The sequence below is a fragment of the Antechinus flavipes genome, chromosome 4, assembly GCF_016432865.1.
Source record: "Antechinus flavipes isolate AdamAnt ecotype Samford, QLD, Australia chromosome 4, AdamAnt_v2, whole genome shotgun sequence".
Lineage (NCBI taxonomy): Eukaryota > Metazoa > Chordata > Mammalia > Dasyuromorphia > Dasyuridae > Antechinus > Antechinus flavipes.
The window spans coordinates 69,742,381-69,765,739 of NC_067401.1; the positions used below are offsets into that span (position 1 = coordinate 69,742,381).

The window sequence follows — 23,359 nt, forward strand, 5'->3', positions numbered from 1 at the left end:
TATTTGGATTAATATTACATAATAGGATATTAAGAGCTTGTAATATAACTCAGATTATATAAATTTCTTATTCTAAAATAGATTTGATTCTGGTAAAATTGTATATTATTTTTTATCTTACAAATACAACTTATTTCTTTCTGAATTATCACAATATTTGACCACTGAAACTTCATTTTAATTTTTATTAACATTTTAATTTTATGCTATTTATGTTTTTATTCATTTTGTGGTTATTTTCCAGCTATTTTAATAAATTAAGCCTCCTGGGAATCTTCAATAAGATATAAAGCTATCAATTTAATGTGACAAAATCATTGGATTTTAGAGTTGAAAGAGAACACAGTGTTTATATAATCTAAATCCATAACCCCCCGAAAAAAGGTGAATAAATCATAAAGTTTGGAGAATTTGGGGTTAATTTATGCAATGGATAAAGCTTTCTATAATATTCTTGACATGATCATGAAATATTTACTTGAATATTTTCAGTGAAAAAGAACTAGCTTGAGCTTTCAAAAACAGCTCAATCCATCATTATGCCTGTAATTACTATTTTCTTATACTGGCAAAACCCACAAATTTCTGAATGAAAAAAGAATAAAATGGTTCCCTCATCTATATGGCAGTCATATAGCTAGGTGAAGATTGCTGTTGTCATCCTTCTGATTATTCTTCAGATTCAATACATCCAATTCTGCAATCATTCCTTGTATTAGTATAATTTTAAAACCATACTTGTACAGACAGACTTCAATTTGTTAATATATATTTAAAATGTTTCATCCAAAGTTGAATATAATGTTTATAATTGTTGTTTAATCGTGTCCAACTATTTGTGAGTTGGGGTTGGAGAAGTTTGTCGATTCCTTCTCCAACTCATTTTACAGATGAGAAAACTGAGGTAAACATGGTTAAGTAACTCACCCAGAGTCACCCAGCTAGTAAGTGTTTGAGGCCAGATTTTAACTTAGAAAGATGAGTCTTCAGAGTCCAAGTCTGGTGTGTTATCTACTGTACCACCTAGCACTTCAGTTGAACATAACACTATCTGTTCTATCTGTTCTAATCCATGGATTACAATAGAATAATTCCTGCCATCTAGACAGTTTCATATTGCTGAATGAAAGGGATGGAAAATGATGGAATGATTATCCACATTGATGGGTTTAGAGATCCATCAAGATACTAAAGGGTGTACAACATATTAAGGTACTGGAGAGGTGGAGAACACTTAGGAATTTTAATTTAATTGTGGGTAGATCATGTGAAATCTAATTGCCAATGAATGGATACACTACTAGAAGTGAACTACATCGATATTGACATTTTTACCATAAAAACTTTCAGATAAGGAAATCACAGAGAAATAGAAAGATAAATTTCCCAGAAAAGGGAAGCATGAGCTGGCATGATTTCAAAAGTTTCAAAATGCATTTAAAGGCAAAAAGAAAAAGCATGCTATAGGAAACTTCATTATCTTATAGAGCTCACAATGAACATAAGAAACATACTACCAAGAGAACTGAATCTGATGTGATAACCATTGATATTATAGCCAAGGATGGAGAGAGGGAAATTCCATGAAAAGTTTGGTGAAATGTTTTAAATATAATCAAGATAAAACTTTGCTATTTAGTGACTTTAGAATTGTCCCAAGTGAGAGAGAAAACACTGTGTAAGAAAATACATGATCTAAAATCAAATTCTTCTAGCCTTTTGCTTGCATTGTTATGAGTTCTTTCTTCAAGATGACCTGGAAGGAACTATACTTAATGAGCAAAGAATGATTTCATTAAAAACAAGCCAAAAAACTCTACATCAATTCTACTTACAGAAAACAACTGGTTATAGAAGTGGAAGTTGTTTCAGTCTAAAGTCAATATCAAATTAAAGCCAAAAAAGTGTAAGTAAGTATGTGCAAACATTACATATATTTATCACCGCACCAGTCCAATCTGTTGAAATATACTATAGGCAACTAGTAATGGAATTGATAGAGTGCTGGGCCAGAAGTGAAGAAAACTCACCTTCTTGAGTTCAAATTTGTCCTCACATTTAGTCCCACATTTTCTCAAACAAGAAATCTTTTCTGCATCATCAGCAACAAAAAATTATCAGCCTTTTGGAAGAATCACTCAAAGCAACGATTTTCAATTTTGAATAACTTTGTTAGAAACATTTCCTCAAATCAAGCCAAAATCAAGAATTTCTATCTATTAATCTGAGATCTATCCTATGGGACAAACAAAACTAGTTTAATCCATTCAGAATAATTCTGGACTGGGAAAAACATAACTTTAGAAGGGTTCCGAGATTGATTTTCAAGCTCACAGAGAAAGATTCTTAAAATTATGAAAAATTTTATATAATATAACTTTTATGGGAAGACAAAATAATGAAATAATTTATGAAAACTGTTTTGGAAACTTTTAATATTCTATGAAAATAAAATGCTAGCTATTATCATTATTAATTTTACATTCACATTATGGACTCAAACCCCAAAAATGTGGTGTTAAAGTTAGTTGTTTTAACATTATGTGCAGACTTTACAAGGGTTTTAACCTTTGCTTGATTGATTTTCCTTATTATTTACTTTTTTGTCACTCTAGTATAGAATCTGTCATTAACATGCATTTAATATGGGTTTTATAAGCATACTGTTTGAAACATATTTTGCCAGTCATGGAAAAGTCATCATAGGATTGTGATAATGAAAACAGATGTCTGTTTATATTCATCATTTAAAGTTTGTGAAACATCTTAGATGCATTATCTCTTTTGAGTCTTAAAACAACCCTGTTTGAGAGGTATGGCAGATATTATCCCATTCTACAGAAAATTATACTGAAGCTCAGAGAAATTATTACTTAGCCACAGTATCACAAATAGCAAATATCAAGGAAAGGATTGGAATTCATATCCTTGACACCAAGTCAAATATTCTTCCAACTCTGCCATAATCAATTGGAAAACAAAAACAATAATAATAAATAGTTTTGATTTAATACTTTAAATTTTACAAAACAATTTATAGATAATACTCATTCAATCCTCATAGCAACTCTGAGAGTCAACCCATTATTAATACCATTAATTTATTAATTAGCACTATCAATTAATGCTATTGACCCCATTTTGTTAACTCCATTTGTAGTCGAGGAAACTGAAGCCAATAAGTTTAAAAGCTTCATCCAGGATCACATGGCTAGTAAGTTTCTGAGGCCAGCACAGAGTTCAGGTTTTCCCAACTCTAGCTCTACAATTCAGTCCCTTCATTTTGGAAGAGGGAAAAGTGTGATTTTTATTTCACAGAATCAGATAGACTTGTGAAAATCTAAGTTCTGTGGGTTGAATTTGTTTCTCTTAACCAAAAGATCTGCATTCCAGGGCTGCTGCCCAGTAATATTTCTCTAGGTTAGTTTGACCTGATTAGGCTAATGAGATATAAATAACTGAAAAGATCAAGAATATAACACATTAGTTTTTGTTTGTTTTGTTTTTCTATAGAAAATTAATTTTAAAAAATTATTTGGCTTGAAATCCCATCTGTGACATTAACAGTGTTTCTACAAGTTAGACACAATTTCCTCAGTTATAAAATGGAGTTTTAATGCATAGAGTAGGTACCTCAAAGGCTCAATTGAGATAATACAAGTGAAGTGTTGTGTGAATCAGTTATTATTAACATAAATACCTCATAATCCTCCCTTTTTTACATTTAGTATGTCCTTCTTAAATCGACTCTCCTAAGCAAATGAAAAACTGCATCTGATTTCCCCGAGCAAAGGTTCACACAACCATTGAAATTCAGAGTGCTCTATCACTCTCTGACAGAATATTTTCACAATATAGTGGGGAGTTACCTTTTTTTCCATTTTTCCTTCTGTTAAGATTAGAAACTCCTGGCTATATCCTTAAAACAAGTAGCATCTTCCCCAGTTTAGCCTGAATATTATAAATCTTATTTTAAAATTCAAGATGTCTTAAAAAGACATATAGTTTGGACAGAATATATCTTGCTTCATAAACATATTTTTAAAATTCACTTAAATTCAACAGATCACCTATTATATACAAAATAATCACCCAAAGGGTAATTGAGATAAATACCTTATGCAAAAGAAGTCACGTCCTCAATGCCATCAGAAATACATATGATCTTTATAGAAGACAAACTGGTCACTATGTTAAGCTGAGGAATGACAGACAGCTCATTCCAGAGGCATCTTTATCATCTCAGGAGAATATGAGAAGAACTTGTAGTCTGTCTATAAGATCAGTGATATATTTATAGGAGAACTCAGACAAGAATGGCATAAGATGGGTCAATACAATTTTTTTTTTTTGTGGTAAAAATAAACCATTTTTTTCCTGTGGCCTCAGGCAGCTGGTGGCATAGTAGAGAGAATGTTGCATTAGGAGACCTAAATTCAAATCCTACCTCTAAACATTTATTAGCCATGGGCCAAAACATGTCATTTAATCTCTCTCTCAATTTGCTGACCTGTAGAATGAGAATAAAAGTGGCACCCATCTCACGGATTTCTTGTCAGGACCATGTTCTTTGCATTCTTTAAGATATTATAAACACGTTAGGTTTTGTTATTATTATGCTTTAATTAAAACTGAAAGCCATAACGGATGTGAAGCACTTCGAGATCATAAAACGTGATCTAAATGTGAGCTGATATTGTTATTATTACTTATTATAATCAGTGTATGAAAAGGCATCCTCAAAAGAGCCTTGATTTCAACATAGTTATTGTATAATAGCTCTATCTCTTAAATTATTTGTTTGCTTTGTTAAAATATACATATATTGCATTTAATTTGGAGCTCCCTTTAATATTGTATTCTATTCACCTAAATCTTAGAAATTTCTGGTTTATTACCATTTACATTTTCTTCTCTGTAACATTAAATCTACAATAGAACAGTTATATATTCCACAGTTCACATTCTAATGAATTTATTATCCACTTAATTCATTGTTTTATAATTAATGTAAGCAAATTAAAACGACATTTTCCTTTTGTATACACAGTGAACACAAGTGAGGATTATAACCCAATTTCTGCTTTATTGCCAGCTATAGCTATTACCAGGGAGTTTATTGTGGACTTAGTTCTAGCAATTAATTGTACAATAGTAGCAGTCCTAAGAGTCAAATGATATGGCCAAAATAAATAGAACTAAACCTCAATTATTCAGACTTCTAGTTATCCAAAATTGGCTTGTATTCCACATTAACTATTGTGTCCATTAAAAACTCCTCTTATATCTGAACATTTAGTCATACAAGATAATAGTCTACTTCCCTTTCACTATTACTATTAGATTTGGATTTTTTTTCTTTAATAAAAACTGCGATCATCCTTATGTTTTGTTTAGTAATTAGAGCTTTTTGATTCCTAGGGAACTAGATTCTTGGAAGCACTGATATCTTTTCTGTGGCTTATCTTAGAAATTTTATAAAATGTTCCTATCCCAAACTTGAAACTGCTGGATAAGAGGTGTTAAATGATAAAAAGAAACAAGGAAAGCACAGGGACATTTTTGAAGGCTATAAATTATTACAGAATGAAAATCACTATCATATTCACCATTACCATTATCATCCAAAGGAATTTATCACATCAACATACAAATGCCATCATTTGAATGCTGACTACTTTAATTTCTCAAGGATCTGTGAATCTATGTGTGTATAGCTACTTTATTCCGCCCCCCCCCCATAAATATCACAACCCCTCTACCCTTTAGGAAAAGCCTTGTTAGCATTTGCTAATACATAAACAAATCAAATTACTCAAATTTTTGTTCCTTTATTCATCCAAAGAGTATTTATTAACTTTGGTAATATAAAGATAAAATGAAATAGTTCCACCCTTAAAGTAGCTCATGTTCTTTCTGATTTAGATATTGGCATTAAATATTACATACAGACATAGCTGAAGAAAATGTCATTATGTTGATAATAATGGAATGTTAAAATGTAATCATGCCCTTAATTTTTTAAATTGGAACAATATAGTTTTCTGAGAAAACAATTTCTGGAATTATGAGAATTTTTTAAACATTCTAAAATAGCTTTATATGACACAAAGCAATTAAAATATCGACAGTTTATCAAAGAACTGTGAATTCAGGGGTCAGCTTTTCATTTTAGGCTGTGTACTTATAGGGCAGGCAGCTTAGAAACAGTCAAATTTCTGATTGGTTGGTCATTTTTTTCTTGCCTGCCTAGGACAGACAAAGCTAGCACAAACCAACATGCCTAGCAACCATCAAACAGAAGAAACAAAAATTCCAAGTCTATTCCCTTTCAAACTGTAGATTTTGTTATGGTCTGTGGGCTCAGGAATATTCTGATTTTACCTGAAGGATACCACATTCAGGTATTAAATGTATCTAATTGGATATTATCATTCTGATTCAAACTGGCCACAACATAGACATGCCTTAAATTACTTTGTTATGTTACCTATGGGTTAAATTTTACTAATATAAACTTTAATTTTATTTTTTTCTTGAAATAATTGAGTCAAAATCATATCCCATTAGTCTGTCAAATATATTCCCACCTTACTTCTCTATTCAAAACCAATCATGTTATTGCTAGAATCATTGTTTTTGTGTGTCTTGACAGCTTTAAAACATAAGCATATGCCACCCATTGTTTATGCATTTTAATTGATAGCACAGTCCTGGTCATTATTGGTTAATATATTTCACTTTAGCCAGAAGTTTAGTTTCTTTGTTGGACATTTCACTTTTTTCCTCTTCTTTCCTCTCACTTTGCCCTGAAATGCATTTCAAATATAACAATTTAGGCAGATACTTTTCTATACCTTCAATTCCTTTCCAGAAACCCTTCATGGTAGATGAAAGTCATTTTCAAAACCCATTACATAACAAAGCTAAGAACAGGTAGACTAAATTTCACATTAAATCAACTGAGTTCTAAAGAAATCCAATGAAATGGGGTTTATAATGGAAATAAAAACAGAATTTACTATTGCACCACGACAATAGATCCCATTATTTCATTTTTAAGCCACATTTTCTCCAAGAATGTAATTACTCTTAATGTAAGGAAAGACACCTTTATTGCTGTGGAAGTTTTTTTTTTCCCTTTTTCATTACATGAACTGAAAAAGTTTTAGAAAAGGAAGAAAACCATGTAACAGAAAATGTCTTATTGGCTTAATTGAACATCTTCAAATGACATTTAGAGTATACCGGTGTTATTTTTTTAAACATCTGTGTAATACTATTGCCCTTTCAAGAAAACTGGTTAAATTTTCAAAGCTGTGTTCAGGGATTTTGCCATTTGATGTCCATTAATATCAATTGGAATATGCGGCCAAATCCCTGTGTACCACTTTGAAATTTTACCCCTTAGTGTTAATGATAGTCTTCTAATAGTGCAGTTAGAAATAAATTATTAAACTCCTTAACTCATATTTCCTTTATTCTCTGGGGCCAGCTAAATAAGAAAAAATCCCAATACTCTTTTGTTATTATAAAGCACATATTTATATAAGTAAGCCCCTTCTTATATGGGTTGATAATGTCAGTAATAATAAGCATAAATCACTAAATGTCTATAGAATACTTAAATTGCAGTTTTGGTTTAAAACAATATCCTTTCCATTTACATATTTTTTACCCCAGGATTTTAAATGTCCTTCATTTAATGTTCCTCTGCCCTTTGTTTACCAAGTTAAATTGGTTGATGCTTCTGTATGCTTGAAATAATAAGAAAAAGAAAAGAAAGCACTCACAGATATTTGGGGGGAAAGTCTCATAACTGAGGCTTAAGTGTCATTTTGATCCCATTTTAATGTCTTGGATCTTAAACATCAATTTGAGACTATGATGATGAAAGTATGGAATTCCTCATCTAAAAAATGGGAATGTTAATACTCTGTTTTATTTAGTCGTTTCAATTTTGCCCATCTCTTCAGGATCCCATTTGGGAGTTTCTTTGAAAAGACATTAGAGAACTTTATCATTTTCTTCTCCAATTCATTTTACAGGTGAGATACTGAGGCAAACAGGGTTAAATGAGTTGTCCAAACTCACACAGCTAGTAAGTATCTGAGGCCATTTTGAACTCAGAAAGAGGTGTCTTCTTGACTCTAGGTTTAGCACACTATTCACCATATCATTCAGCTAGCATTAATACTCTACTTGAATCATAAATTTCATATTGGAAAGATACATTGTAAGCCTTATGTATTTTAAATTCATAGCGTCTTTGATCTCATTCATAGAAATATATCCTCCAATTGTACAAATCCTTCTAGCTTTTGTCTGTTTTTCCATAAATTCTCCACAGGAGATCACCCAATATACTAGAGGAATATACCTCCAGATATCTTTATATCAAATAGGTACCAGTGCATTACATGGATTATTCATTTGTTCTTTCTTATTTTCTCTGCATCACTGAATCAAATGCCTTTTTCTATTTTATATTTCTATGATAACTATTCTGCATTTTGTAAACAGTTAATCTTTGTAATTTTCTGCAAATAATTGTACATATCTAATAGGTGACCTTTGGTGACTCATAATTTTGATTTGAAGGAAACTCATATTACATGACTGAATGCCATATAATACTATCAACAGAATATTGATGTTGAAAATGTTTTTTTCCCCCAAAAACTTTGGTATTATTGAAAGTATCATGTTATTTTTCAAATACAATCTTTCTTTTATTCAGTCCTTGGCCCAGATTATTTTTACTTGCCATGTTTAGACAAGATATATGTATTGATGGACCAATCCTATCAGTTGTCTCTTTAACCTATTGCCATAATACCGAATATAGGTTTTTTTGCACAGTTGGCTTTTCCTGCATGGATAGTTAGGCTAAATGGTTTAGTGATCATGAGTGTCCTTTAGGAACTCTTTAATACTGCTGCAGTCAGGCCAATATCATCCTTAATCAATAAATCAACAAGCATCTATTAGGTACATAGAAAACATATGAGGCATTAAACTAGAACAAAGACAAGAACTGAACAGGCCCCACTGCAAGGAACTTATATTCCATCATTTGCAGACTTTTACCATTTATAGGAAATCTGTCCCCCATCTTATGGACATGCATTGTAACAGAACCATATGTTTTTAGTGAATATTTTATGACTGATTGATTTTTCCTCTATTATTTCATTATTTTATTAGACAATACTATTCTAAATCTCTTCCCATATTCCTCTATAATACTTCAAATCAGTTTGTATTCTGAATCTCTTTTCTGACCTCTGCTTTTCAAGAAGGTAAAATCTTTAATGGCTGAAGTGTTTTCTCGACTCTTTTGGCCTTCTTATTATAGCAAATGCTTTAAACATTGGCTAAATTCCCATTTTAGAAAATACTACTTATTGATTCTATTCAGTTATCAATTATCTATTTTAAATGATCTATTTAAATATGTCAGGTTGGAATCATCTCAATTACATATCATGCCTCTTATTTTTATGGTTCCAAATTTGTATTGATTAAAATAATGTCAGTGGTCTTACTAATTTCACATATCTGATTCAGAAATCATTCTTATTGTTTCAATTGTTCAATTACCTTTCAATTTCCTGCAATTCTTCATAATCCCATTTGGACTTTTCTAGGCAAAGATGCTAGAGTGGTTTACCATTTCTTTCTCTAGCTCATTTTACATATGAAGCCAACATGGTTAAATGACTTGCTTAGGATCACACAGTTAGTTTGTGTGTGAGATCAGATTTGGACTCAGGAAAATTCATCTTCCTGACTCCAGGTCTGATGTTCTATCCACTTGGTCACCTAGCTGTCCTTCCTTTATTTATTTTCTTCCTAACGTAACCATATCTGATCAGTCATTTCCTGCCTAGGAAGATCAAATCAGTTTTTTTTTTAATTATTATTTGAAGTTCACCTTGTTCAATGTTTCCTTATTTTTTTCTTGAAAAAGTATTCATGACAAAAAAGTAAGGTTTCTGTGTAGCATATAAGCTTTTGGCTTATTTCATTTCTTATTTCTGTGATAAGTTTTCCAAAATATTTTTTGCTATTTTTCCTATATTCACTTTTACATTGAATTATTTGAGTGCTATCATTTAGTGTTATCAAATATAAGTTATTATTCATGATTATTTCTAAGTAATAAATGCTGGGTTGCTGAAATGGCTTTTGCATTTCTTGTAGCCAACATACACTAATAGCATTTTACAGATATTATCTTTTTACTAAAGTACAAACATAAGGAACATAAAGTTTCCATTTCAGCTGAGTAGATGAAAAGAAGATAAAAGAACTAATTTTAAAGTGAATTCTGTATCCATCATAATCATGCACATAGTGGGAATACATGCAAAAATATTGATAATAGTGATAGTGGTTGTCAATGGAGATAGTTAAAAAATATAAAATGTATGCATTTAATTATACTACCAACACGTTTCCCCATCTGTACAAGAAGCTCCAGTTTGAATAGGTTAGCTTATTGGATTGGATAATTTAAACAATTTTAATTTTAATTAGATGTCTCAATAAAGATCTGTGGCTTATTGGAGTAAATGAATACCAAGTACTTGTCATATGTACCTTATAACCTATGTTTCCCCTCATTATAAAATTACATATTTAGAAAATGAAATAATTCTTTGGAGGCCATAAACTCTTTACTGTACTAATGGGTATTCATAAGATGATTTGAAAAAAAAAAGTTTATTCTTATTCAGGTTCTTTTAATCACTCTTTGGATTGATTAAATAAATACAATGCCTGACTTTGCCACATACTAACTGTGTATTAGGCAAGTTACTTGGTGCCCCTATGCAACTAAAGAAGTTTATAAATTACATCAATTTACCAGCCTTCATTATTTGAAGGCATTGTCCCTCTCTTGATGAAATCAAAGATCTCATTTTTTTTCAAAAGATGAAGCAGAATGAATACTTGGTTTAGAACAAGGAGAAATTTAATTCTAAATGAGTCATGCTTCTGGAACAATGGAGGTCAAATCTCAAACACATTGCTTAAATTCTCAGAGCCCTAGTTTCTTCATCACTTTCTCAGTCAACAAGCATTTATTAAGCATCTACTATGAGCACTGGGCTAAGCACTGGAGATGCCTTCACTGTCAACCTTATTGGATTGTGATAGGACCAAAGGAGCTAATGTCAGTGAAACATTTGCTAGAACTTGGAGATGTACCATTTAGCTTACATAATCTAACTCAATTTCCTTAATATAAGAAAATGAGATCAGACCCACTCTCTTTAATCAGACTATGAGAAATAGATGTAAAAAGCAATATGGAATATGTAAGTCCATCAGCACCTTGTTTGTTTGCACAATCTCTATTCACACCAGCTGCCTTATACTTTGTGGAAACATAACAGAGCTGTGTGTCTATTTATGTACTGTATGTAATTGTTTTCTTTTTCTAAATCTGCTGTTCCTTGTTCTTTTTTAAACAGATGCTTAAATGTTCCATCCAATTTCTTACACATTACTATATCTCAGATGCAAGAGGGAAATGTTTCAAGCTGCAGTTTTGGGGTTATTACACCCACTTGCATAACACTTTTCCATGCAATAATAATAGCGTCAGCTTCGTTAAAAATAGATCCACATCCATTTACAAATTAACATACTTGGAAACATAGGAATATTCAGATAATATGCATATATATGTATGTTTTAAATACAGATAACCCACATTTGAATTTTGTCTAGTACAACACTGCCATCACATGATAATCATCTTTAAGCAATATGTAAAAATGCTCACTCTACTAACCCTTGGTTATTCCTCCTTCTTATAGGGACTGCAGTCAGACCTATTGCTTTAAGAGCTGTAGCAGCCGTTGCCAGAGCCTTGCCTGGATTTCCCATTTTAGCCACTGGGGGAATTGACTCAGCTGAAAGCGGCCTGCAGTTCCTGCACAGTGGAGCTTCTGTTTTACAGGTAAAGTCTCTGAGTTATGTTGATAGTGGTCTTGTTATTCTTAAGACTGATTCAAAGGCAATAATTTCAGCTGTGTGAAATCAAATGGCTTTGCTGAACAAGTGGCAGGAGTTAAGGTGCTAAGTAATGAACATAGTGTTTCAAGCAATACAACTCCTATTATGGAGGCTTATAAAGTTGAAAGGAAAAATAGGATACCAAGAAGGGTGTATAAATTATTAGTGGGATAAATTGAAAAAAAGGAGGAATGAAACAAAAGAAAATTATGAGAGTGGTAGGATTATGATAAAAAAAATAATAGCTATAATGTCAAGAATAAGGAAGCAATAGATTTCCTATACTTTGACCTGTCAGCTCACATAAGATCACAGATATCTTTTATCATGATCTAGTATTTGTATAATGTTTGAAAATTTTCAAAAGCTTTGCAAATATTATCTTATTTTATCCTCACAGAAACATTGAGATGAGGAAATTGAAGAAAATTCAGAAGTTTCTATTCTAATCCCCTTATTCTACAGCTAGGGAAACTGAGACTCAAGGCCATTTAGTGACTTATAAAATGTTGTGGTTTGTTTTATTTAGTTCTGGGCCCTGCAGAAATCAAAGTAGTTGAAAGGGGTAAGCAAAAAAGGAAAATTGTGTGCCACATGAGGCTTTGTTGAAGGAACTGGAGGGAGCTAGCCTGTAGAAGAGAAGACTGCAGGAGAAATAATAGCTATTTTTAAGTAAATGATGAGCTCTAAGTAATGAATTAGCAATGTGGTTGGTCCCCATACAAATTTGTTATTTCAGTAATTTTTTGCTCCTTAATAAGTCATCCAGTACATATTTGTTAAACACCCACCATGTGTTGGACACTGTGCTTAATTACTGAGGATATAAATATTAAAAGAGAGAGAGTCTCCATCATCAAGGAGCTTACTTTCTAAGAAACCAATATAGGTACTTATACCATATTCAAGAATCAGTGGAGCTATATAGAAGGCTTTTGAATAAATCATGGTGGTGTCTTAGAATTATTATTCTTAGAACATATTGAAGGATAAATTAGCTAATAGCTGGACTGAATACAGGGAGCCTGATTCAGAGACCATCATGATAGTCTATGTCAGAAGGAATAGTAACCTATTGCTGCAGTAGAATCAAAAGAAGAAGAAATGGATATAAGAGATATTGCAGAGGCCAAATCAATAAGATTGGCAATTTGGCCAGTGAGGAAAAGACAAAGATGATTCTAAGGTAATGAATTGAGGATGACCAAGAGAATAGTGATACAATCAATAGAACAAGAGAAGTAGAGGATAGTTGACTTGTGGATAAAGGTGATAATTTAATTTTTAATTTTTTTAACCTTTTGAATTTCTGATACTTTTCAGACAACCATAAAATACACAAGGTAAAATGGTTGGCTCTTTTTGAGGGGTATCTTCAAGAGGTAAATAATTTGCATTCAAATTTTTAGGTTTAAAATTTCCCTTGGGTTTACAGTAACAATGTTTATAGGGACCCTTTTAAAAAAAATTCCCATCATTAATAACTCCAAAGTTCCAATATTGTACGTGAAGTTTTTTTTTTTTTTAAGGACAGAGCAGTTTCTCTTATTTAGAGTTAAAATAGATCATTTTTTCTTCTACTATGTAATTTCCTAGTTCCCAGATTTAATGAGTGTTTAATTTACACATTTAAGAGCAAGATGCTAGTATATAGGTAAAAATAGCAATTCTATAATCATGAAGTGATATATGAGAAAATATGATTTTAGCATATAGTCAATAAAGTTCTAATTATCTGTGTCAAATATTACATTATTTTAAATTATTTTAATGGAAGGTTACTTTCAAGAAGGTTTTAATTTTTGAAAGGCCTCTTGATCCCAGTGTGACACATGCTGTTTATAAGCAAATAGGAGGAATTAAATGGACACCTGCTAGGCCCTTTGAATGATTATACTCTCTCTGCTAGGTATAAAGATTAATACCCAAATCCAAAGGACGTTAATTGAAATAAGAGTCTAATCTTTTTTAGAAGATGTGTTTTTCACCTTGACAGAAGAAAAAAGCAATAAGCCTCGATGGCAATTATATAATGGAAGAAAACTAGCCCCAGATTAACCCATATAAATATGTAGATAATTCTTTTGAAGAACTTTATATATGAGACAGATATCTCTTCATGGGTCATCTACTCCATCCTCCTGCAGAAATTAATTGTTAAATAATAATTAATATTCAGCTAGCCCTTTCAGGTTTGTTGACACTTTAAAAATAGTTTCTCATTTGTACCTCATCACAATCTGATGGGATAGAGACTGCCAGTTTTATCCCCATTGGCTGAAGGAACCAAAGATTAGAGAGTCACACAGCTGACAAGTATCAAAAACAGGATTGAAACCCATATTTTCTGATTCAAATCATCATTTGATCTACTATATCATATTGTTTACTCCAATTAATTGACTTAATAGATTCTCTCTCAGGAAATTCTTTAAAATATATTCTGAGAGGTAGTTTCACATAGTGAATAAAAAGCCATCCTTGCAGACTAGAAGACCAGGTATCATGTCTAGCTTATGATTCACAATAGGGAGATGATAATGATCAAGTCATTCATTTGACTGAGTCACCTAGTACTCCTTGGAAAACCCCCAAGGCTATATTGGAAGTTGCCAGTTTGCATTAGTGGAGGGATGGTTCCATACTAAGAGTTCCCTACACAATTGAAATCAAAAGTCTGAATCCATTCTTTAAATAATATGCATTCTCTTAGTAGTCTTCTCAGTTCAAAATTGATCATTTTCCTTTATATATTCAACAATTGATCATTCTTTCATGCTTGATAACAGTTATGAAATTAATTTCAAATTTTCTTTTAATTGGGTTGAAAAATATCAAGTCCTTTTAGTTTTTTAAATTAGAGTTAATATGGGTTAGGGGAAAGAAGAAACTTTTGACTCTCCCACTTACTAACAGTACTAGTAACATTAGAAATAATATATCCCTTCTCGGGCCTCACTTTCTACTTCTATAAAATAGTGCAGTTATACTACAGTGGTATCCAAAGTGGGGATCAGAGTTCTCTGGGCATTATGTCTTGAAGGAGTCATAAAGATACTCCGAGGGCTATGTAATAAACCAATAAATGAAAAGAAAGATGGATTATATTATACCCTTACTTCAATAGGCGTTCAAGGGAGTTGTCTTCAAAGCAATCATGCTTACCCTTCATCTGCCCATTACAACTCAATATGTCCAATTATACTCTATAGCTATGCAGGCTCCCAGTTCTTCTCTTATAAGTCATGAATAAGTCCCTCTAGATAGCTATAACTTAACTCCATGGAAGCTAAATATCCCACCATTATTCCATAACTCTAACAGAAGTAGGAGTTCCCACAAAGAAAAAAACACTGATAGGAGTACATGGTATAAAATGACTAGAGACTACTGGACTACTTCTGAATTCTATGATCTATGACTTACAAGTACATTTGATTTTTTTTATCTCCTATCTTACTTTCTTCTGAATTCTCAGCAGATTCTTCATATTTGTTAATAATTACTATGATAATATTTGTAACAAACTTCATAAATTGTCTTTACTCAAAATATCTCCTCAAAATAGCCATCTTTAAAATATTTTGATAGTACTACCATATTTGCCAACATATTGGGAACTCATCCTTCAGAATATCTTATAGTGCTTACACAACGAGCTTTGAATAAGCCTCTATTTTCTTGGCAAATATTCATCCTCCAAGAGTGGTTTCAAAAGTGATTTAAAAAAGCCAAAATCCATTAGGAATCAAGACTAGTTTAGAAGGTGACTCATCATAATGTAGAAAGACCTTTGGATAGCAAATAAAGTTAAAGCTGACTAAAAATTGATGAAACATTTTCCTATGTGACTTAAAACATTGCATGGAATTCCAGAAGAGCTGTAAATTTTTTTATACCTATAAATTATTTGGATTTCTTTTTGCATAAGGAAAAACTAATGTATAAAATATTAATTTTTTCTTTTAAAAATAAATTTTTATTTTTAATCAACAAAAATATACCTTGTTTCTCTTCCACTTTCCTTCCCTTCCTTTTCCTTTCTTTTTCCTTTCCACAGTCACTCAAGGAGCTAGCAGGATAACAGATTCTTTCTTACCTTTCTTTTCCATTTCTCCACTTCCTTTGAGATCATCCTTTCAGCCTACCAAGTTTGTAATCTATAATTTGGCATCTTTGGGGTATTGTATACAGAGGAAAGGAAATTATAATTTCATTGATTCTCTAATCAATATCTGAAGTATGTTAACCTTCTATTGCCACTCTTGAAGTGCTCTTCTCCAATTGATGAATTCTTCCTAGAACTTTCATTTTGAGAAAGTTACCTAACTGGATTCCATTTCCCCCATTAGAATGTAAACTACTTGAGGACAGGGTCTGTCTTTTTTTTTATTCTACTTATACCCTCTACTGTTTATCAGTATCTGATACTTAGTAAGTGTATAATAAATTATTGTTTATTTAATTTAACTTATATACTGCCTAGTAGTGGTATCATTTGGTCAAAGGGTTTGCAGAGCACACTAAATTTGGCGATATAGTTATAAATTGCCTCCCAGCTTCTGGTTCCACCAACTAATGTGTGTGTCTTCCTACAATCCTCACAACATTTGTCATTCTGAGGGGTATGAGATGGAACCACAGGAAAGTTTTCTTTTGCATTTTTCTAATAATGATTTTAGTACATTTTTATATGATTATTGATAGTCTTCATGTATAGAAACAAAAGGGTTTCTGATAGTAAATAAGAACCCAGATAATTGATAGCAGAAATCATAAAAGGATAATTGAAAGAAAGGGATCACTGAGAAAGAATCACAATTAAATGGTGGCCAAAGAGGAGTTGGAAAAGACTAAAAGATTAGAGAAGCTGCTGGATGAGAAAAAGCAGTTGATGGCATAGGTACACATACAGGGGACTTGGGAAGGTCTATGGAATCATGTAAAATTCTTTGAGTGTTCTTATTTACACCTTGATTATGTATCAAGAACTGAATCTATTCAGTTTATGCTAGATAGGTGTAAAGGGTTAGTCTTCTCAATAAAGGAAGATTATCCCGAAGCAGCTAGTACTTAATAATGATTAAACAACCAATGTAGATTAGATAAGGAAATAGTCAAAACTTTTGTAGCTCAAAATTTCAGACTGGAAAAATTTAGTACTTTTCAAATATTTAGTATGCATTACCTGTATCCAGAATTCTACATCAAACGATTAATGTATTCCATGGACTGACTGACAACAAATTTTGACATTACAAATACTATCCCCCCAAAATATCCTTAAAATCTCGATCTACAAATTGTTGGAGATGGAGAATTATCACAATCAAACTGTTCCCTACTTTCCTCAGACATAATATTATTCTTTAAAATTAAAAAACCATGTTTTTCATGGGTGCCTACCATATTTTCAAAATTTATAATCCGAATAGAATGAGAAGTACTCAAATACAGATTTCTAGTAAAACAAATAAAAATCATTTAGGAAAAAAGATAGCTAGGTGGCAGTTCTGAGTCTGGAATCAGGAAGATTTTAGTTCAAATATGGTTACAGACACTTATTGTGTGATCTTGAGCAAGTCACTTAACTCTTTTGTCTTAATCCTCTGAAGAAAAAAAATGGTAATCCATTCTAATATCTTAATCCAAGAAAACTTCATAACAGAATCATGAAAAGTCACACTACTCATCAACTGAACAATAATAACAACAGAGAAACAGGATCAACTATATAACATTCTATTTCTAGAATTGGAAAAATGCATTCAGTGGAGGACAAAAATACCCCAACTCTTATACATAGTTTAAAAAGAGATTATTTTATATGCAAACATTGCAGTATTATAATAGTTGACAGAACATCAAAGATAAAAGGCTAATAGGAGAATGATAGATCATTTCCTTCTGAACTCTATATATAAAAAAGAGGAAGAAGATAAAGATGGAGGAGAAACAGTAATCTACATCAATGTTTTTAGTATATGTTGTCATAATTAATACTCATAATCTCTAATCTATGTAGAAATAAACATTCCAAATAATTGAGATGTAGCAGAAACCACATGTTGTCCAGTCTGCCCACATTGTTGTCCCAAATATATTTTCATATTCATGTTCAGTCTCAAAGGGTGGTCATTTTGTACAACAGCAATAGTTTGAAGAATATTAAATATAAAAAGGAATAATAGTATAGCAATTATTCTTGGTCTTTTCTATCTGAATTCTAAAAATGATAAGCTTAAGAAATATGATCATACCTGTAATATATAATGTTTCTATAGTAATCAGAAGTTTGAACAGGATGTTATATCCCCTAGTTTAATTTTTCTCTTTTCTTCATATTAGCCTCAATGTTGTCTAAAAATTATATAAAAGGATAGAGAACTAGTTCCTTTCCTTCCTCAAACTTTCATCCTCAACTAATTCCCCATTAAACTAGTCAGAAATGTAATATATGCCAGAATTAAGAAGCCATTGAGTACAAAGGAAATCAACAGTAAAGATAAAATAGTGAGAGGAAAATGATGTTATTATTATTATTGATATAATAATAATACTAAAATCAAAATCACAAAATAAATTTGATCAAAAAAGGTCAACTATTGATTCAATGGGAGGAAATTGTTTTGGGATAGAAAGTGGAAGATGAATGCTGAATATGTATTCTTCAGGAAGGAAGAAAATTGCAATGAACAATCAACAAACACATTAAATGCCTACTATGTTCCAGGAGCTATGCTAAGTACTGGAGATCAAAATACAAAAGTGAGACACAATCTATCCATAAGAAACTTATAATTTACTACATTTAAATTTATTATGAATTGCATTGTTTCATTCTTGGCATTACATTTTAGAGAAGATCTTGATAAAATGCCCCTCAGCCAGGGAAGAAAAAGAATGTATGTGGTATAAGAGAAGACTGGGGAGAAAAACGCGATCTGGGTAGGTGTGATGGGAACTTTCAGTGTCTTTCCTACTACTGAATGGAAATAAAGTTTCTTCATCTATATTTTCTCAGTTATGTGTCCAATATAAAAAGTAAGTGGGAAAATGTCAAGTGTTTTCCTTGCCCTCCCAAGTGGATCTGAGTTTAGATGTGGTCTAAGAAACTTATTGGCAGTGTGACCTTGGCAAATCACTTGACCATTGCTTTGATTTCCCCATCTTTTGTTGTTATTTAGTCATTTTTCAGTCATGTCTAACTGGTTCTTAACCTGTTTAGAGTTTTCTTGGCATAGATACTGAAGGTTTGCGATCTCCTTCTCCAGCTTATTTTACAGATGAAGAACAAAGATATTAAGTGATTTGTCACGTAACTAGTGAGTGTTTGAGGCCAGATTAATCTCAGGAAGAGTTTTCCTGACTCTAGACCTGGCACTAGAAGGATTGTACTTCCTAACTACTTACCTTTTAGAGAAGAATTATAATAACGCTGACTTCTCAGAGTGGTCATAAGGATAATATTTATAAATGGGATATTTATAAATCATTTTGCAATCAAATTTCTATATAAATGCTAGCTCATTCTCAGTGCTAACAAAGTCATACCACATGGGCAGTTGCTTATGAGTAAGGATGGTGAGTACCAGCTTCTTTGTAAATGTACAAAAAAGATTTATTTTGGGTCTTTTAAAATAAAATACAATATGCATTATCATTTTGTCCCCGAGAAATTCCTGATTTATTATTTGGGGTAATTTCCTCGTAGCCTTTGTGGGAACCTCAAAGGCTGAGTGTAACTACACCTTGGAAGTGATGATACTACTAAAGCGAGAGAGAATGAGGGGGGAAAGTTACTGAAAAAGTGTGGTAAGGAATGCCACCAAATATATGAGGCCCAAGAGGCTTCCGTTCAGTCAGTGTCTTAATCCTCTAATCAGTGTCTTGAGTCTCTAATCTAATATCTACATAGAACCAAATCTTCAAGAAGCTCCCAGCTCCAGTATAATAATAATCATATAATCATAATAACAACACACATAGTAAAAAGAAGTTGGCATTTATGTTGCACATTAAGGTTTGCAAAGCATTTTACAGGTAATAACTCATTTTATTTTCACAATAATCCTGCAAAGTAGATGCTGTAATTACACTCATTTTACAGAAGAGTAAACTGACTCAGAGATTAATGACTTGTCTTAGGTCACATAGCTAAGTATCTAAGTCAGGATTTGAACTCTGGTCTTCCTGATTCAAATGCAAACCTTTATCTCCTGTGTCACCAAGCTACAGAATATATTTTCCATATAGCTACCAAAACAATAATCCTAAAGCACAGGTTTCACAACTTCATTCTCCTAATCAAATAGCGTCACTTCTAGGATAAAATAGAAAGCTCTTCTGTTTGTTATTCAAAGTCACTTTCCAGGTTAATTCCATGTTATTCCTCTTCATGGAATTCTAGATCCATCAAACTGCCTTATTTTGTTTTTTGTATACAAAATTTCATCTCTTGTCTTCTGTGGCTCATGCAAAGAATGCACTCCTTTGTCTCTATCTCTCAGAATTCCCTACCTTCCTATGAAGTTCAAATGTACCTCCAACTTTAATCCTATTAGTCTCCTCCCTTCCTCCTATCACAAATATTTATTTTACATTCAATTGTTTGTGTGGTCATTGTTTCCCAAACAAATCACAAACTCCTTGAAGACAGGGACAATTTCATTTTGCTTTTTGCTTCTTTAGAACTTTTGCATGTACTTAATAATGACTCCTTGATTGCTTAATGCTACCAGTTCTGCACTATGGTAGCTGTTTCCATCAGAATTCTTTTTCTTTAAATTTTTTTTCCTTTGAGTTCTTCTGAACCCTATTTAGCCTAGGATCTAAGTCATTATAAGATAATTTTTTTGCATTAATTTATCTGACTCCTGTCCCACTCCTTGCCACATTCTAAATCATACATTAATGTTCCTGAGCATAGAACTATTCTAATCTCAACCTTAGAGTAACTAAGCTCAAAAATTAGAATCTTAGAAATATACCTCCAAAACAGAAAGGAACCACTGAGTCCATCTCATCTAAGCCATACCTGAAGAGTAATAATTTATTCTAGAGAATTCCCAAAAAGTAGTTATCAAGTTTACATATTAAAATCTCTAACAAAGCTAACTCTATGATATTCCCAGTCAATTAATTCCATGTTTTGATAGTTTTTCTTACAAAAGTCCACACATGCCTCTTTATTTTTCCTTTTTTAAACCTGTATTGCCGTTCTTTGTTTTTGCATTACATTTATTTCTAACAATACTTCTTGCTCTACCAACAAACCGTTTTCTTAAAAAAAAAATAATACTTCAACAAAATTAGCCAACACATCAGTGTTGTTTCTCAGTATAGGTAACATTCCATACCCATAACCATCCTCCCCGTTGTTCAACAGATATATTTTTTCATCTATTTTATCATCTCTTTCTTTGTAATTACTTAATGTTCAGTTTTGTTTTATTTCATTGGTTTTTTCCAATTTACATTGCTCTGGATGTTACATATATAATTTTCTTCATTCTTCCTTCTCTCTGTATTAAGTAATATAATTTTCTTTTGTTTCTCTGAAATTCTCACAATTATTATTTCTTATGGAATAGTCCACAAACATTCCTCTTCTCACATCTAACCATTGCTCTTAGCTTTCTTTGCCTTCTAGAACTAACCAGACCATGTCTAATCTTTCTCATAATAATAGCCCTAAAATATGTAAAGATAGTTATCATGTCCCCTTAAAACTTTCTCTTTTCTCAAGGAATCATCCCAGCTTCTTTAGCAAATCCTTTAGTGATCACATCTCAATTATTGTCACTGTCCTGTTTATTTGCATCTGAATATGCTCCAACTTGTTCAGATCTTTCCAAAAACATACCCAGAATAAAACATAATGTGAAAGATATGCTATGAACAGAACAGGATAGCAAAAAAATAAACAAACCATGATTTCCCTATTTATGGACACTGTATTTATCAATGAAAAATAAGATTATTTTATCCTTTTAACCTGCCATACCAGATTATTGATTTATTTATTAATCTAATCCATATTTAAAATCTCCATTTTCTTCACATCCTTATCGCTCTATACTTGCAGAGTTGATTCTATGAACCCAAGTTTAAAACTTTATTTTATTGCACTTCATTTTTCACTCATTAAAATATTATTGGATCTTGATTCTATCATCCAATCCAAGTTCACATCCTCTGGTAATTTGATAATTATCTTATTTCTCTTTTTATTCAAGTCATTAATTTAAAAACATATTTATTGCCACTGGACCAAGAACAAATCTCCATATAAGAAATTTTCTTCCTAGGAGGCAGTTGGATGCTCTCTTACTATCTTGTATTTTGACTCCTTGTTAATTAAGTTTGTATAAAATGTTCAGTCTAATAACTTACCTTAAGGGTTGCCAAAACTATTGAAGGCTACCTTGAAGGCTAACTAGGATGGCATGTCATATTTTTTGAGAACTTTTGCCAACTTTTTTGATCAGATATACCTCATCAAAATACTCAAAATTAATATCTTTAAATTTTAAAAATTACTAAGGATTTAAATTAAACCTTTCAATCTATTTTTACTCTATTTTTCCACATTAAAAATTGGGAAATTTGTCTGTTTTTAATCTTTTAGCACTGCTTTTTTTTTTTATTTCTGAATGGTTATCAATGGGACTTTCACAAGATTTCAAAACCTAGAGATTTTAACCAATTTATAATCGTCAGATATTTTCTTATTATCATCACACAGTGGAAAGAGTTTTGGATTTGTAGTTGGCTCTGCTACTTACTGCCTTCTGTTGAAGATCAATTAATTTAACTTTTTGGGGCCCCAGTTCCTCATCTGAAAATCAAAGGTTTTGACTAGACAACCTCTAAAGTTCCTTTTACCTCTAAATTCATGATTGTGTGATCTAAATATTCACTAACCCTTCTCCCCCATTCAGTCTTGCCTTTTAAATGATTGATTCATTGAATCATTCTGCAAGCAATTGTTAAATGTCTACCATGTGTTAGATTCTGTTGTAGATGCTAAGATACAAATGCAAAAATTTCATAATCCCTCCCTTTGGGATTAACACTCTTTCTCCCTCTTTCCTTCTCTCCTTCTCACTTTTATTCCACTCTTCTCTGCCTCCATACTCATAATACTTTATCTCATCATACTTTAAATTCCAAATAAATAAACTTGTGTTTTATCTACAGGTAAAAAAAGAGGAGGCAAATGACATGCACAGATACATATTTTAGTAATAAAAATGTGTCTATGCTATATTTCCCCATAGTTTCCTCTTTATTGCTTTTAATTGACTGTTTTTGCTTTTGATTTCTG

At 31.8% G+C, this 23,359-nt stretch overlaps 1 protein-coding gene across 2 annotated transcripts in view; it reads left to right on the forward strand.

The window, feature by feature from the left end:
* The window catches only part of DPYD (dihydropyrimidine dehydrogenase), a 1,007,953-nt gene that overhangs the window by 808,899 nt on the left and 175,695 nt on the right, over positions 1-23,359 (forward strand). For both annotated transcript variants that reach the window (XM_051993281.1, XM_051993280.1), the window contains exon 19: positions 11,832-11,974. In XM_051993281.1, the coding sequence (XP_051849241.1) occupies positions 11,832-11,974 (143 nt within the window). The remainder of the gene's footprint in view (positions 1-11,831; positions 11,975-23,359) is intronic.